This window comes from Emys orbicularis, chromosome 17 (genome assembly GCF_028017835.1).
Source record: "Emys orbicularis isolate rEmyOrb1 chromosome 17, rEmyOrb1.hap1, whole genome shotgun sequence".
Classification (NCBI taxonomy): Eukaryota; Metazoa; Chordata; order Testudines; family Emydidae; genus Emys; species Emys orbicularis.
This window is the reverse complement of record NC_088699.1, coordinates 7,317,271-7,331,703: the sequence shown is the minus strand read 5'-3', so window position 1 is coordinate 7,331,703 and position 14,433 is coordinate 7,317,271. Positions and strand designations below refer to the sequence as shown.

Here is a 14,433-nt window from a genome sequence, read left to right as displayed (position 1 = left end):
AACTGTTCCATCTTTGAGCCAGTTTCCCGATTGGTTGCTCCTCATTACATGTTTTATAGCCTCTTTTCATGTGTCTTTTGAAGCTATCAATTTGAATCTCAGCTGGAGATGTCTAATGATTGGTGGAGCAACTGATTTAAATTGATATTACAGTGTGAGAGCTGGTATTCTAATAATCTGAACAAAAGAAAGGTCATTAGCTGCTGGGAAGTGACAGATTTCCCAACAACTATAACACAGCTGGCTCTGATGTTAGTTTTTTTTTTAAACTAATGCTATAGTGTACTAGCATCAACTTCTTCAAAATAAGCCACCCCTGCTGTTATCAAACCAATTTGTTGAAAGGCTTGATTTAAAGTAATGAAGACTAAATAAATAACAAATACTTCACACTTTCATAGCACTTTTCATATGTACAGGCCAAGGTCTTCACTAAGCACTATCACAATTTTACAGATGGGGAGCTGAGGCACAGAGAAGTTAAGTGACTGCACAAATACATCAGTGGCAGAATTAGTGTCCTCGTCCCCTTCTAATGTCTTGTGCAGTGAGCATGCTGGGCCGGAGATTGCTGCTTAGATAGTAAGAGCTTGGGGGGTCCTACTTATAGTGGATTCATGAAGAGAACACGAGGAGGCATGAAAACTAAACTAAAAATATCATTACGAGAATGAGAGTTCTAAACACTTACTGAAGAACAAATACATCAACTAATCCATCACTAGAGATCACTTAGATTGCCAAGAGTTATTAATTTTAGCTCTGGTATACACATATATGTATTAGTTATTAGTTAAGCATTGATAGTGTGTTAGTGCTATTCAGGCCATAAAAATAAAGACATCTGATCCTGAGGAGATTACAAGGCAACAAAGAGCTAAAATGTACTATAGCTAATTCTACAACATTTATTTAGAAAACAATCTTCCTAGATTTAATTCTTTTTACCAATGAATACATTTGATGGCTTTCAAAAATGGAGATTGCAACACTTCCACCCCCACCCAAATTTTGGCAGAAGTATCATCACAACAAAATTTAAAGTTGCTTTGGAATGAATATATACATAAGAGATCTTGAAGAAAGGGCTGGCTCAGTAGCCTAGGGCTTGGGAGGAATCTGAAATCTTATCTTTTTCTTTGCTGCACCCAGGATAACTGCCTCCACACACTCAGCCCCTTTGGGAAGGAACATGCCTCTGTTCAACTCTGACCGTGTAGCTGATTAAGGAACTACACTTACAGGGAGCTAAATTAGGGCAATTCCTCAGAGCTCCATTACGGAAGATAACTTCTTTATCCACCTCTCAGGACAAAAAGTTCGATGGAAAACAGGCAGGGAATAAATGACAAAGATGAAAACAATCTTTGGGGTTTACATTTTACACAAGATGAGCCAACCTTGAAATGTGGCTGTGCTAAGTTTTTGAAATTGGGCCTGGATTGGATTTTAAAAATTCAATATACATTTGATCCCAAGCTTCTGAATTCCAGGTTTACCTGCACTGTGAAAGGGATGTGATATCATCTCTCTGTGGACTATTAATATCTATACATCAATAAAAGGCTACTTAGTGAATGTCTACAGAACATGGTTAAAAAAAAGAAAGGGATTGTAAGCTGCAGGGGCAGCCTCTCTTATTTCCTGTATCGCTTTTTAGAGAAGATTTGGATCGCCACAACTTTTAATGGGGAATGTAACTACTGTTACACTTTAAATTTCTTTCCATTTTATGTACCGTGTACGCCATTTTTAACAGCTTGTGCTTCAGGCATCTCACACTTAAGTGAATAATAAGCAAGTACAGCATCATTCAGTCAAGGTAATGCACTCGTACAAAAAAAAAAACACACTTTATTCAAATAGACAAAACTGTACGTGAGTTGACACAAATGCTGATGCTGCACTTTGTGACTGCAAAAAGAAAAGCTGATGAGTTAATTACCATATTGTTAAGGTTTAAATTTGCACTAAATGTACCTGAAAAAGTAGATTTAAAAATTCATTGGCAAGAGCACTCTTCACACTCCAGATCTGATAGTCTTCCAGAGTGAGGTGTCCAAGCTAAGTTAAAAAGAGGGGAAGGGAAATAATGAGCATTACCAAGTTTACCTCATTTCTATGTAAACTGTACATAAACCTATCAGACAGAACAGGAAAAGTAAGTGTCTGGGAAAGGATTAGCATACATCATTACTGCTATAAAACTTCATCTGAGACAACGATAATGAAATTAAATCCAGATACCAGTTTTAGCTTATCTTAGGCTAGGTCTACACTACCCGCCTGAATCGGCGGGTAGAAATCGACCTCTCGGGGATCGATTTATCGCATCCCATCGGGACGCGACAATCGATCCCCGAATCGACGCTCTTACTCCACCAGCGAAGGTGGGAGTAAGCGCCGTCGACGGGAAGCCGCAGAGGTCGATTTTGCCACCGTCCCTACAGCGGGGTAAGTCGGCTGTGATACGTCGAATTCAGCTACGCTATTCGCGTAGCTGAATTTGCGTATCTTAAATCGACCCCCCCCTGTAGTGAAGACGTAGCCTTAGTCAAAGCACATGAATGTCCCAAAAGAACTACACGGCATTGAACCTACACAGAACGAACCATGCAAAGGTACCAAACTTTGTTCCTGCAACATAAAACAATTTAGTTCCCAATATCCATCATAAACACGCTTTCTCAAGCCGTGACCAAAACTGCACTGAAGGATCCAGATGAATGGTCAGGACACCCATTTTGTAGGATACAAAACCACACCGAGGCTATGTTTCTGCAATGAGTGCTCCACAGAAATGCCCCAGCATTCGTACAGAACTGCACAGAAGTCAACTGCAGGTTTAGGGTCTAAATGCTGTAAGATTCTAAAGCAGATTTTTTCAATCATGTTCTTATCTTAATTTACAATCTGCACTAAAAAAAGATGATGACATGAAAGTAGCTCTTAGGCGTTTACAAAAAGCACTGCTCGTTTTAAATCCATGTATGTCCAACTTGACATACTGAGTTCTATATTAAATTGATCCTAATAACAAACCTTTAAATCAAAATATAGATCTTTACAGGGCAAAATAGCAGAATTTTCCTCATGTCTGATTATTTCATACACGTTTAAAGGAGAAAATAATGCAATTCCTTCTCGACAGTCAGGCTGACTGGGGCTCTGGAATCGTGTCTCATCTTCAGAGCGCTTCCTAGCATCCAGGTGCAATGCTGAAGGGGTTCTCTTAGTTGGGCTGTGACAAATAACTCAGACGCTATCTTTTGCCTAGGACTAGTCAGTCCTCTTCCTCCGAGCCGGGGCTCTCCCCCCTCAGCCATCTTCCTGAAGCTGGGCTGGTTCTCACTTTAGGGTAGTCTGTCTTATCCCTCCTTTAAACAGGAGTTCCTCCCTTCATCCTCTCTCTCTAGGGCTGGGAGTTATGTTCTAGCTTGTGACTGTATGGATCTCCTCCTCCAAACAGGAGTCCTCCCTCAGCTCTGTCCCTGGAGATGGAGTTGTATCTCAGGCTTCCTTCCTTAGGGCAATCGGTCTTGTCCCTGATTCAAGCAGAAGTTCCCCCTCCACCCTCTTCCTGGGACTAGGGTTATGCTCCAGGTCTTTTTGGCTCAGGTTAGTCAGTCCTACCCTCCTTCAAGCAGGACATTCCCCCTTAGCCCTCTTTCTGAAACTACAGTTATGTCTCAGGCTTTGGGTTAATTAGTTTTATCCTCCTTCAAGCAGGACTTTCCCCCTCCAGACCTCTTCCTGGAGCTAAGCTTGTGTCTTAAGTTAGCTGCAAGGCTTTTACCAATTCCCTTCAGCTGAACATCCTTTCCAGTTAGCTTTCCACTCTGGAGGGTTCAACAGTGTCTGCCCTGCAGTGAGGGAGCAGGCAGCCTTTATACCGTTTCCCTTCCCCCACCTCCTTCCCAACTGGTTGGGTGAGAGGGGAGCCTTGTCCCGCCCAATCTGCAAGGCTCCTGGTCCCATGCTCTTAAAGGTACAGCAACAAGATTCCCTCTCCAAGCACTATTCATTCCTGGGGCTGCTTCCACCCTATGCCTGTCCCCCGTAAGTCTCTCTATATCCTCCCACTGGACCTTTCAAACCATCAAAGGGCCATGCCAGATTGTAGGGTGGGCTGACCAGTAAGAGTTACTGCCCTTGATGGCAGACTACCCTATCACAGAATGTACCCTAAGTGCTACATTCAAAAAGTACACTGCCGTTTTGTAATGCTACACAGTTCTGCTTTGTTTTTTCCCTCCCCTAAGCCTTTACTGTCAGTAACATTAATAAAGCTTCCTTTTTATGTCAAAATACTTCGAGCAAAGGTCAAGATGTAATACAGCTTTGCAAATGTCAGCTACACAAACTATATTTTAACTATTTGGCAACAGCACAAAGCATTGCTGGCCATAGGTGAATATAAAATACACCCAAGTCAAGAGATCAACAAGAATCCAGATTATAAATATAAACAAGAAATGATAAAGTAGTGTAGTTTGACATTGCCCAGCTCTATTAAACTTTCTAATTTTTTTAACTGCCTGATAAAAGGCTCAATTTGATATTTTCATACTGGAATACAACTGCATAAACACTTAGTCAGTACTGGTAGTTACTAAATCTCTGGTTACACCTATTTTGTTCACAGTTCAAAGGCAAAATGAGATAATGTGCATAGGAGTTCAATAACTCACCTAATTACTGCAGCAACTTCTTTTTCCAGCACTACTTTCATAATGTATTGAGAGGGTCCATCATTTTACATATAATCTTTGTTGAGATGGTAGGGTCTTTTCCCTTTTACTTAACACTTTGGAAATAGGTCGTCAACATGCTTAGCTACAGACTACCCTCACTGTGGAGCAAAACTATAAAAACCCGACTGGGTGAAGGAAAGAGCATCTCAGAGGCTACCTTTCCTACTGTTATAATGGAAGAATCTTTCTACCAGAAGATGGGCCAGCAACTTCAATAGAACACAGATAGCTATGGTATACAATTGTTCAAGGTAATAAGCATTTCTAGGTATCCTTGATAACTTTTCAGAAGTAACTTGTAGTTCCCATGAACTTCCCCACTTAAGGTTATAAGCCAATGAATTAAATTGTGGAACCAAAGTCATTGGTTCTTGGAGGAGGTGTGATCATCCTGAACCAATAAGATTAAAAGGTGCATTTCTCAAATACATTATTTATCTAGTATGAATATAAAAATGCCTAAAAAGTGTTATATACGTGCTAGGTATTATTTTTATTATTAAAAGACTGAAGAGCTTCTGTATAATCAAGAAAAGTCACAACAACTGCCTCTAGAGTATGTTTCATGGATTCCTGCCTTGGCTGTGATAGAGACAATACTACAGTATATGTACTTCATTATCTATGAAAATATTGTAGAAGAAATTTGATCTGAATGTAACATATCTCAACAATTGAAGGCAAAATCTTATGCATTTCAAGGTGGTATATATAACATTATATAGCACTACTGATCACCTGAAGGATAAGTCTATTCATCTTCCTATCTGCTGCAGAGTATGATACATGCTGATACAGTGAACACACAGGAAGTTTATTATGCTTTTGTTTTTTAACAACAAAACAACATAAGGTGTATAAGCCCATTTCTTCTCTCTCTCTCACACACACACACACACACACACACACACACACACACACATATATATATATATATATATATATATAAGGTTTATTAAAGCAGCACTACTCACACGTAAATTCTAGTAATGGCATAGGATGATTAATTTCAGCTGATTATATAAATTTGGACCTGATTTTCAGAAGTGTTAAGTTTCACACCGAGATCCCCCACTTACTTCAGTTGAAATTTGTTGGAGCAGCACTTTGGAAAATTTGCTCTGAAGCAGAAAGGTAGATGCAGAAAATGAGCCATGTCAAATATACGCACATCTGATTTTAGCATAACCACCTTCCTTCTTGAAGCATGAACCAATTACTAATATAGTTTTCCTTCTTTGATGGACAGCTATTTTGCTACTCGTTACTCTTATAAGAAGAGTAATCATTTCAATACTTTAGGCAAACTTTGTTTTACCAATATAGAAAAATAATTAATAAGAGCGTGATAATTCTGTTACAGTTAAATTTTACAAACTGACATATGAATCAGAATGTAAGTACATAGTCTTTTTCTAATAGACGTACCTGAAAAGTTGCAATGAAAAATTGACATTTGCTTGGTAGAGAACCCACTACTGACAGATCTCTGCATTGAAGCCAAACATGGTAAGTTTATTTTTTTTGTATTACTTTTAAATAAGCTGAAATATTTGAGTATTTGAGTATGCCAAGTATTTTCATTTTTATCACAGCTAATCAGTTCCTACCCTTTAGGATTCAACCAGAAACCTTCCCATGTGTGTGAAAATACAGTTGGAAAATCTGACAATTGACTGACTCTCTTCAAGTTATCTATTAAAACGTCAAGGAAAGTTCAGCAAGTTCTCACCTTTGTGGTATCATGTGCATCCAAAATGTTTTCTACGATTTCAGACAAATTCATGCCCAATTCCTTGACAAACGGATTAGAAAATACAGTGTTTAGTACATTATTCCAGAGCTATCCATGTCGAGGGGAGGAAAAGAGTAAACATTCAACTTTCAGTGATTTTTATTAAGTATCTGGGTAGTTTAAAATTTGGTGTCTTCATGTCAGCCATATTTTTATATCTAAATAGCTCTTTGTACCATAAGCAGCAGCAGAAATTACAGAGAATAATTTTACTTTTGTTAGAATCAGTATGGGGTAAATTACACAAGGTCAATTGCATAAATCCCTTTCCTCAATTCAGACATTTCAAGAGGATGTTTTAGTGACATCTGTCTCCAAATAACATTCATACTTTGAAACCTAAAATTGATTCCTATTTTTCAAAGGCTACTATAGAGAACAATAGGAGGTGACTTAAAACATGACTTACAGGTATCTTATCGGTACGGTTATCTTTCCAGACCTCTAAAAGTGCAACTACCATTTCTTTAAGTTCAGTGCGAGACAAAACTCCATCTCGGTCAACGTCAAAAACCTTAAAGCAAACTGAAGGGGGGGGGGAAAAAGGATTATTTTTGCATGTTAAAGCTAACTGACAACTATGTTCTAATTAGGGCTACTGCACTTGGTCACTTCATTGCAGGACAAAACCCTGCAAAGTCACAAGGATGTGACTTAACTGACAGTTTTGAAACTTCACAATATAATCTGGGGTTGCTTGGTTGTGGTAGTGGGGAAGAGGAGCTCTCTGGTCAACCTGAAATTCAGATATTCCCAATTCCTTAATATTTGATGTAACAGGGCCTGGAACAAATGCGTATTCAGAATCTGTAGTTTTCCAGCTTGATGGCAATTTTTAAGCTACAAAGATGCCGTCATTTTTTCACCTACATAGGTACATCACAAAATTCAGGAAACTCATAAGGAGCCAGTTGAATGAGATTGACAGTAAGAGCAAACTGGTTCGTGCCAATGGTGTGGTTAAGAGTGGTTAAGCACTGGAAAAAATTGCCTAGGGAGGTTGTGGAATCTCCCATCATTGGGGATTTTTAAAAGCAGGTTAGACAAATACCTGTCAGGGATGGTCTAGATCGGGGTCTCAAACACTCGGCATGCAGGCCGCCCTGTGGCCCGCCATAGCTCCCCTCACCCCCCGCCCACCCGAGCACGCTGCATCCCGACTCCTCCGCCTACCTCCCAGCGCTTCCTGCTGCCAAACAGCTGTTTGGCAGCGCTTAGGACTTTCCAGGAGGGAGGGGGAGGAACAGGGACACGATGAACTCAGGGGAGGAGGCGGAGAAGAAGCGGGGCCGGGGCGGGGATTTGGGGAAGGGGTTGGAATAGGGTCAAGGAGGGGGCAGAGTTGGGGGTGGGGACTTTAGGGAAGGGGTTGGAATGGAGGTGGGGAAGGGGTGGGAAGAGGCGGGGCCTCATGGAAGGGGTGGAGTGTGGGCGGGGCCAGGGGCAGAGAGGGGGCTTTTGTATCTTTGTATGAAAACGTGTCAGTGATGCGGCCATCGGGCCAATGTACTAGTCCTCATGTGGCCCTCGTGGTGATTTGAGTTTGAGATCCCTGGTCTAGATAATACTTAGTCCTGCCTTGAGTGCAGGGGACTGAACTAGATGACCTCTCGAGGTCCCTTCCAGTTCTATAATTAGAATAGAAAATAAACTAGCATGAGCACAATTTACTGAAAATCTCATAGGAAGTCCAAATGTTTACATCTTCCATTTTTCTCTATATAATAGAATGCAGACTTTAGCACCATGTATGTGCTAATACAGTTTGTATATATGAATAGTTAGCAAAATTAAACTACCAAAATACCAACTTTAAAAAAAAAAATTCTGAAGAGGTTTACAGCTGGAATGAAGTCATAGAGTAAATCACAAGAATACACTGAATTAATAAATGTTAACCATGTTTAATAAAATAAAGCCTTCATATTTAAACTTAATTCAAGATACAATTTCTAGGGTTTTTCCCTCCCTCTATCTCCTTCTCAAGTACAGATTTAAAAATATGTAAATTAAATAAAGTTGATTGACAAAAATTGATCAGATTTTTTAAAATTAGAGCTTAATGGGCAGTATTTTGCACACTCACATTTTTGCCTTTCTGCCAAGGGTCCCCTGCAACATGCCGACAGCCCACAGGAGATTTCCTTAAAGTCTATGTGATTGTCACGATTTTCATCAAAGGCATTAAACAAACCTACAAACCACAGAAGCATCACCACACACTGAATCTGATCAGACAAACTCAAACAATATTTAGCACTGACATAATGCTTTACATCTTCAAAGCAAGGTACAAACATTAGTTACAGTAATTAATCCTCAACACCTGTGAGGCAGATAATTAAGCATTATTATGCCCATTTTATAGGATAGGAAAACCAAAAAAAGCATGTTAAGTGACTTACCCATAGCTAGACAGAGCCAAGAATACAAAAACCTCAGGAATTCCTGGCCAACAGTCTCATTCTTAGACCATGTTCTCTTCCTAATGTTTAATAATTTACACAAGTCTTTCATGCGTTTGGGGAATAACTTTAGTTGCCAAGGCTGTCAGGTTAACTTTTTCAAAAGTACTGAAGGGCCAGATTTTTAAAGGAGTTTAGGCACTTCAAGATACAGATAGGCTCCTAGTGGGATTTTCAAAAATGCCTTGGTGCCTAATTCCCACTGATTTTCATTTGAATTAGGCGCACGCAGGTGCTTTGGAAAATCCCACTATGCACCTATCTGCATCTTCATGCACCTCAATACCTTTACAAATCTGGCTCTGCATGATTTAGGATTATCAATGGGACTTGGGCACTTAAATCCTTAGACACTTTTGAAAATTCTTCTCTCAATAAAATCTTTACCCTCAATGATTGACGTGTACCATTCACAAAATAGATACAGCAGGTACAATAATAGTTCAGGCTTCTCCACATCAGGCCCAACTAACATGCCCTACCTGGGATACACACCACTTCTAGGAGAGAAGGGATAGTTGAGTTGCCATGGTCCATTTAGGGGGCACATTCTAACATGGTTTAAATTGTTTTTTGCTTTGTTGGGGACTTACAACAATATAATCCAGCTGCGGATGCGCCGCCCCTATATTTAGCCCCTAACGACATTGCCAACAACGTTGCCAAATAGTGACAATTGTGGTAGTTTTTGTGATATGGACACCAGTTCATAAAGAAGTGGAATGAGACCTGACTTATTCACATGGAGCACCCAACAGCTATTAGATGGTTACAACCTTCAGTCACTACCAACCTGGCTAGGACTTGGAAGGGCCAACCTAGTTATGAATGGCTCTGTATCCCATTACCAAGCTTCTGGGCCAACTAGTCGCTTTCACCCTCTTTATCTTGAGCTGTTATAAAGAAAGGTCTCTTTAATTGACTGTAGGACAACATTTTAACTGAGCACACTGAACATCCACTTTACAAATTAAACTACTTGGCATTTAAAAAAAATCATTTCCATACTCTTGGCTAAAGACACAGTGAAATAATTTCTCACATTAGAGAATTTCAATAATGACAATAAAGAAATTTCAAGGAATCATAAAGTAACGTACATAACACAGATCAGAACGTTTGCTAGCTTTCCTGATAGTTCAGATGTATGCGCCCCAGAGGAACTACTTTCTCTTGTCATTCTACATTTGTCAACAAGCAGGCATTCACAACTGCTTTCTATCCTTTTTTTTTTTTTTTTTTTTTTTTTTGGAGTATTTGGAACTGAGAGAAATAAATCTTCTCTCAATATAAGCTTCAAAAAATGAATGAAAAATGTGTTCTTCTGAACACTAAGAAAGCAATATTGCATCTGTAGGAGGGCTTGGCTTTTTGGAGTTCTACAAATAAGCACTTTTGAGATGAAATTAGAGTAGAGTACCGTAAGCCCCCACACCAATACAACTTCATAGAATGAATATTTTTATCAATGTCCCATACCTTCACTCAGAGATGGATGAATGGGAGGGGAAACTAAAGGGCCAAATGTCTCTAAATCAAAACGTCCAGTTCTTGACTGAGCCTTCAAAAGCCAATATCGTTTTTCAAGATCAATGATGTCTGATTCTTCCACTGTATATCCAAAACAAAACAAAAAAAGTAAATCTCTGACAAGCAGAACAAGGTCTTTAAAACAAATACTTAATTTATATCAATACAAAGAAAATGCATACTGAAGATTGTTTAGATACTTATAAAGAAACTACTAGAATTATAACATTCACTTATGAATACATAGAAAAGTTGTTTAAAAATCCTATGTTGTTTGTCTGCAAATGTAGGAATATTTTGGACAGAAACTTTTGCCACTCATACAGGGAGTGAAAAAACAGCACAATGAAAAGAGATTATTTCTTTAAAAAGAGAAACAATGAATCATTTTATGCCTGTTTCCTGCACCTACAAGTTCATAGTAACAATGGAGAAAAGCTAAATTTAGAGTTTCCTCACTTACAGAATTACTGCACATCACCACAGTTACTCCAGACAGTAAAATCAATTACATTGTGATCTGTCTTGATATCACACGTTCAAAGGTACCACAGAAGTGAACTTCTGCCAGCTGCTGAGTCTACTGAAGTCTCTTGTTCTATCTGATAATTTTTTCCCCCCACACTGATGTCTAATTGCACAGAGAGCCTATTTTCTCCACGCTCATCCTTAACAGGACATCGCACATTTGAATACTGAAATCGGGATGTAAAATGAGCATTTATACACAAAGTATAATGAACATCCAAGTACAGGACTTGGCTACTTTATTGAGGCATTCATGCTGGAAAATTGTACATTAAAGCTAGAACAAATCCCTATACCGAATACTGTGAAATTAAAACTAACAGTTAATACAACTATAACTTAAACTTCCATTTAGACATTACTATCTTTCTACATTTAATGTTTATTTACAACTATAAAATCGTGTGCCTTTACTACTTTTTCTTATTTATTGTTGCTATTACAAAAGCACCTGGAGACACAATGAGTAGTGGGGCCCCACTGCCCAAATTCAGATTTGAACTCTTCAGGGCAAGGAATATACTAATTTGAAGACAGGATGCAGTCATGAATATAACAAGGAATGGGGAAGAGGTGAAGGAGAAAACAGCCACAAGAATGTGCATTAACATAGACCAGTGACGTGCACAACTAGATCGTTTCTACTCTTTTTTTTAAAAATTTTAAGATAACTGTCAGATGAATGAGATAAATATGCAAAGTCCCTACTAACCAATTAAATTTTAAAATAGCCAATGGGAAGAGTAAAAGGTTTCCACAAGAAAGCAAGAGTAAAACTCCACATGCAAACAGCAGCCTCTAGAAAACTGAAGTCTTAGATAAATTTCTGTGCTTGAAGAAATAACCCGTTCAAGAAATATTTTCCCCAAAGCATTTTACCCATGTGGTATAAGGATGCGTGTCAACAGTGCTTTAGGTTGGTGTGAATTAAGTATTTCTCAAATATCTATTTAATAACAAAGCTGCCTATATTAAGAAACACCACGTGTGATCTCATTCCCAGATGGTTCTAAGCCCTTAAAACCATGCCAGCTTTCTAATAGGATTTAACTTCAGCTATTTGGCCTGGTTAGACTATAGAAACAAAACAATGTCACAAGGACTAAAAACGGAAGAAAAACAAAAAGAGGCAGTTTTAACATTTCACCTTTGCCTCGACTCCTGGTTTTAGTGGATCAATATAGGCTAATAAGTATTCCAGACATAAGAATCTGGTTGGCCTTAATGGCAAAAAGTTAATAGAAGGGAACACTTCCCCACGCCAACACTGGATTTTGACAGGCAACTTACACTGCCCTATGAATGCAATCACCAGCTGCTTTTTGGTTTACCATAAGCAGCATATAGATTTTGGGAAAATAAATAGTGGAATAAACTTGCAAACTTTAAAAATAGTTATGGATCACAGCTCAAGATTAAAATTGCTAGTTTGTATTTCTTGAACACCACTCATTGGTGCTTTTCATTACACTGAAAAGAGGTGAATGACAAGAAAAATGTAGTTGTATTAAATTTACTCTGCCCAGTTCAGTTCACAAGAGTAACAATCACATAAAATGTGTTCACGCTAATTTTAAACAGCCCAGCAGGCATATCATGTAATGTAGAGCAAGCTACTCAAAGCTACCTTCAACACTGCACATTTGTAGAAATTATTAAAAAAAGATTACACTTGAAGCACAGAGTTTGGACTCCTGTCTTTTTTGGGTATCCTTCAACAAAATATTTAAGGAAATTAACGAGAAAAATGTGCACAATGAAACTATTTTGTTTCTACTGTCTCCACTGCACGGTCAATAGAACCACAATATTCCAATCAGAGCAGTTAGAATTATCAGTGCAGGAACCCATTACAATGGCGATGAAAACAGCTATTATATTAGCATTGTCATTACCCACAATAAATACTGCATTGATGAATCCACTAACAACCAGTCTAGTTATTCACTGTTCAAGGAGAGCGACATGTAAAAAGCAAAACAGCAGCATAAATCCTGTAAATGATTTTTAAAATTCTTTCACAGTTGTCATATTCTAGAGTGTAGCAATAACAAATGTAAGGATTTGTTTTTAAACGGGCCTTTATCCTGGACTGCTCTACTTTACAGCAACTTCCCACAGCTGCCTCCAGGCCACTCTGTGACCTGCTGCATACTTTTATGTCTCAGGAAATTCCTTGCAGGGCGAGAAGAAATTTTCCCGGGGTTCTGGCCCCACTCCAGAATCAGGACCATGCTTTTTATCTTTACAGCTTCTTTAAGGCTATCATTGCACACTCACCAGGCTGAGGCCTAGGTTTTTAAAAAGGTAAAATTTAAAAGCAGAAAAATAGGTGTTAAGCTCACAATTCTGATACTTAAAAGAAAAAAATTGTTCAAAAATATGCAATTGCAATATTATCTATAAACAACATGGAACGAGACTATATACATTCAGAAATGTAGTAAATATCTTTAGAACTGGATGTTACTTACCAGCTTTTGAATTTTTGACTATTAAGAATGACAAATTACATTTAGAAACTGAAAATATTCATGTTATTCCTTTGAGTTCACAAATAGAATAAACTAGACAAAGAACATTCATTGCTGTAATTTATAGGAACAGAGATTTGGCCACCATATACTGAAAACGTGCACATAAAATAAAGTTGGTAAAAGGACACATGGAGAGTGCTAACAATTATGCTAAGAAAAACCGGTTACTAACCTTTCATAACTGTTTTTCTTTGAGACGTGTTGCTCATGTCCATTCCATGTTAGGTGTGTGTGCAGCGTATGCAGTTGCTGGAGATTTTTCCCCTGAATGGTATCCGTTGGGCCAGCTCTAGCACCTTCTGGAGTTGTGCACCGGTACAGAGGGCGCACCCTGCCCCGCACCTTCTCAATTCCTTCTTGCTGGTAACTCCAACAGAGGGATAGGGTGGGTGGGGCATGGAATGGACATGAGCAACACATCTCAAAGAACAATTATGAAAAGTTAGTAACTGTTTTTTCTTCTTCTAGTGCTTGCTCATGTCCATTCTATACTAGGTGACTCACAAGCAGGACCCCTGAAAGTGGGCCCGGAGCTCATGGACATGCTGACTGCAACACTGCTCTCCCAAAACTGGCATCGTCATGGGCCTGTTGGGGGACAGCGTAATGGGAAGCGAAGGTCTGAACCGATGACCAGACTGCGGCTCTGCAGATGTCCTGGATTGGTACCTGCGCGAGGAATGCTGCTGACGAAGCCTGAGCTCTTGTGTAAAGAGCAGTTATGATGGCCGGAGGCAGAACCTTCGCCTGCTCATAGCAAGCTTGGATACAGGTGGTTATCCAGGATGAGATTCTTGGGGATTCTCTCATCCTTTCCACTACTG

The 14,433-nt window shown here is 39.0% G+C and overlaps 1 protein-coding gene across 1 annotated transcript in view; it reads right to left on the bottom strand.

The window, feature by feature from the left end:
* USP32 (ubiquitin specific peptidase 32) overlaps positions 1–14,433 on the bottom strand; it is a 145,732-nt gene that overhangs the window by 46,813 nt on the left and 84,486 nt on the right. The window contains exons 6-10 of the mRNA XM_065418187.1: positions 10,494–10,625; positions 8,636–8,743; positions 6,959–7,074; positions 6,487–6,549; positions 1,981–2,064 (exon numbers count right to left, since the gene is read on the bottom strand). Of these exons, the coding sequence (XP_065274259.1) occupies positions 1,981–2,064; positions 6,487–6,549; positions 6,959–7,074; positions 8,636–8,743; positions 10,494–10,625 (503 nt within the window). The remainder of the gene's footprint in view (positions 1–1,980; positions 2,065–6,486; positions 6,550–6,958; positions 7,075–8,635; positions 8,744–10,493; positions 10,626–14,433) is intronic.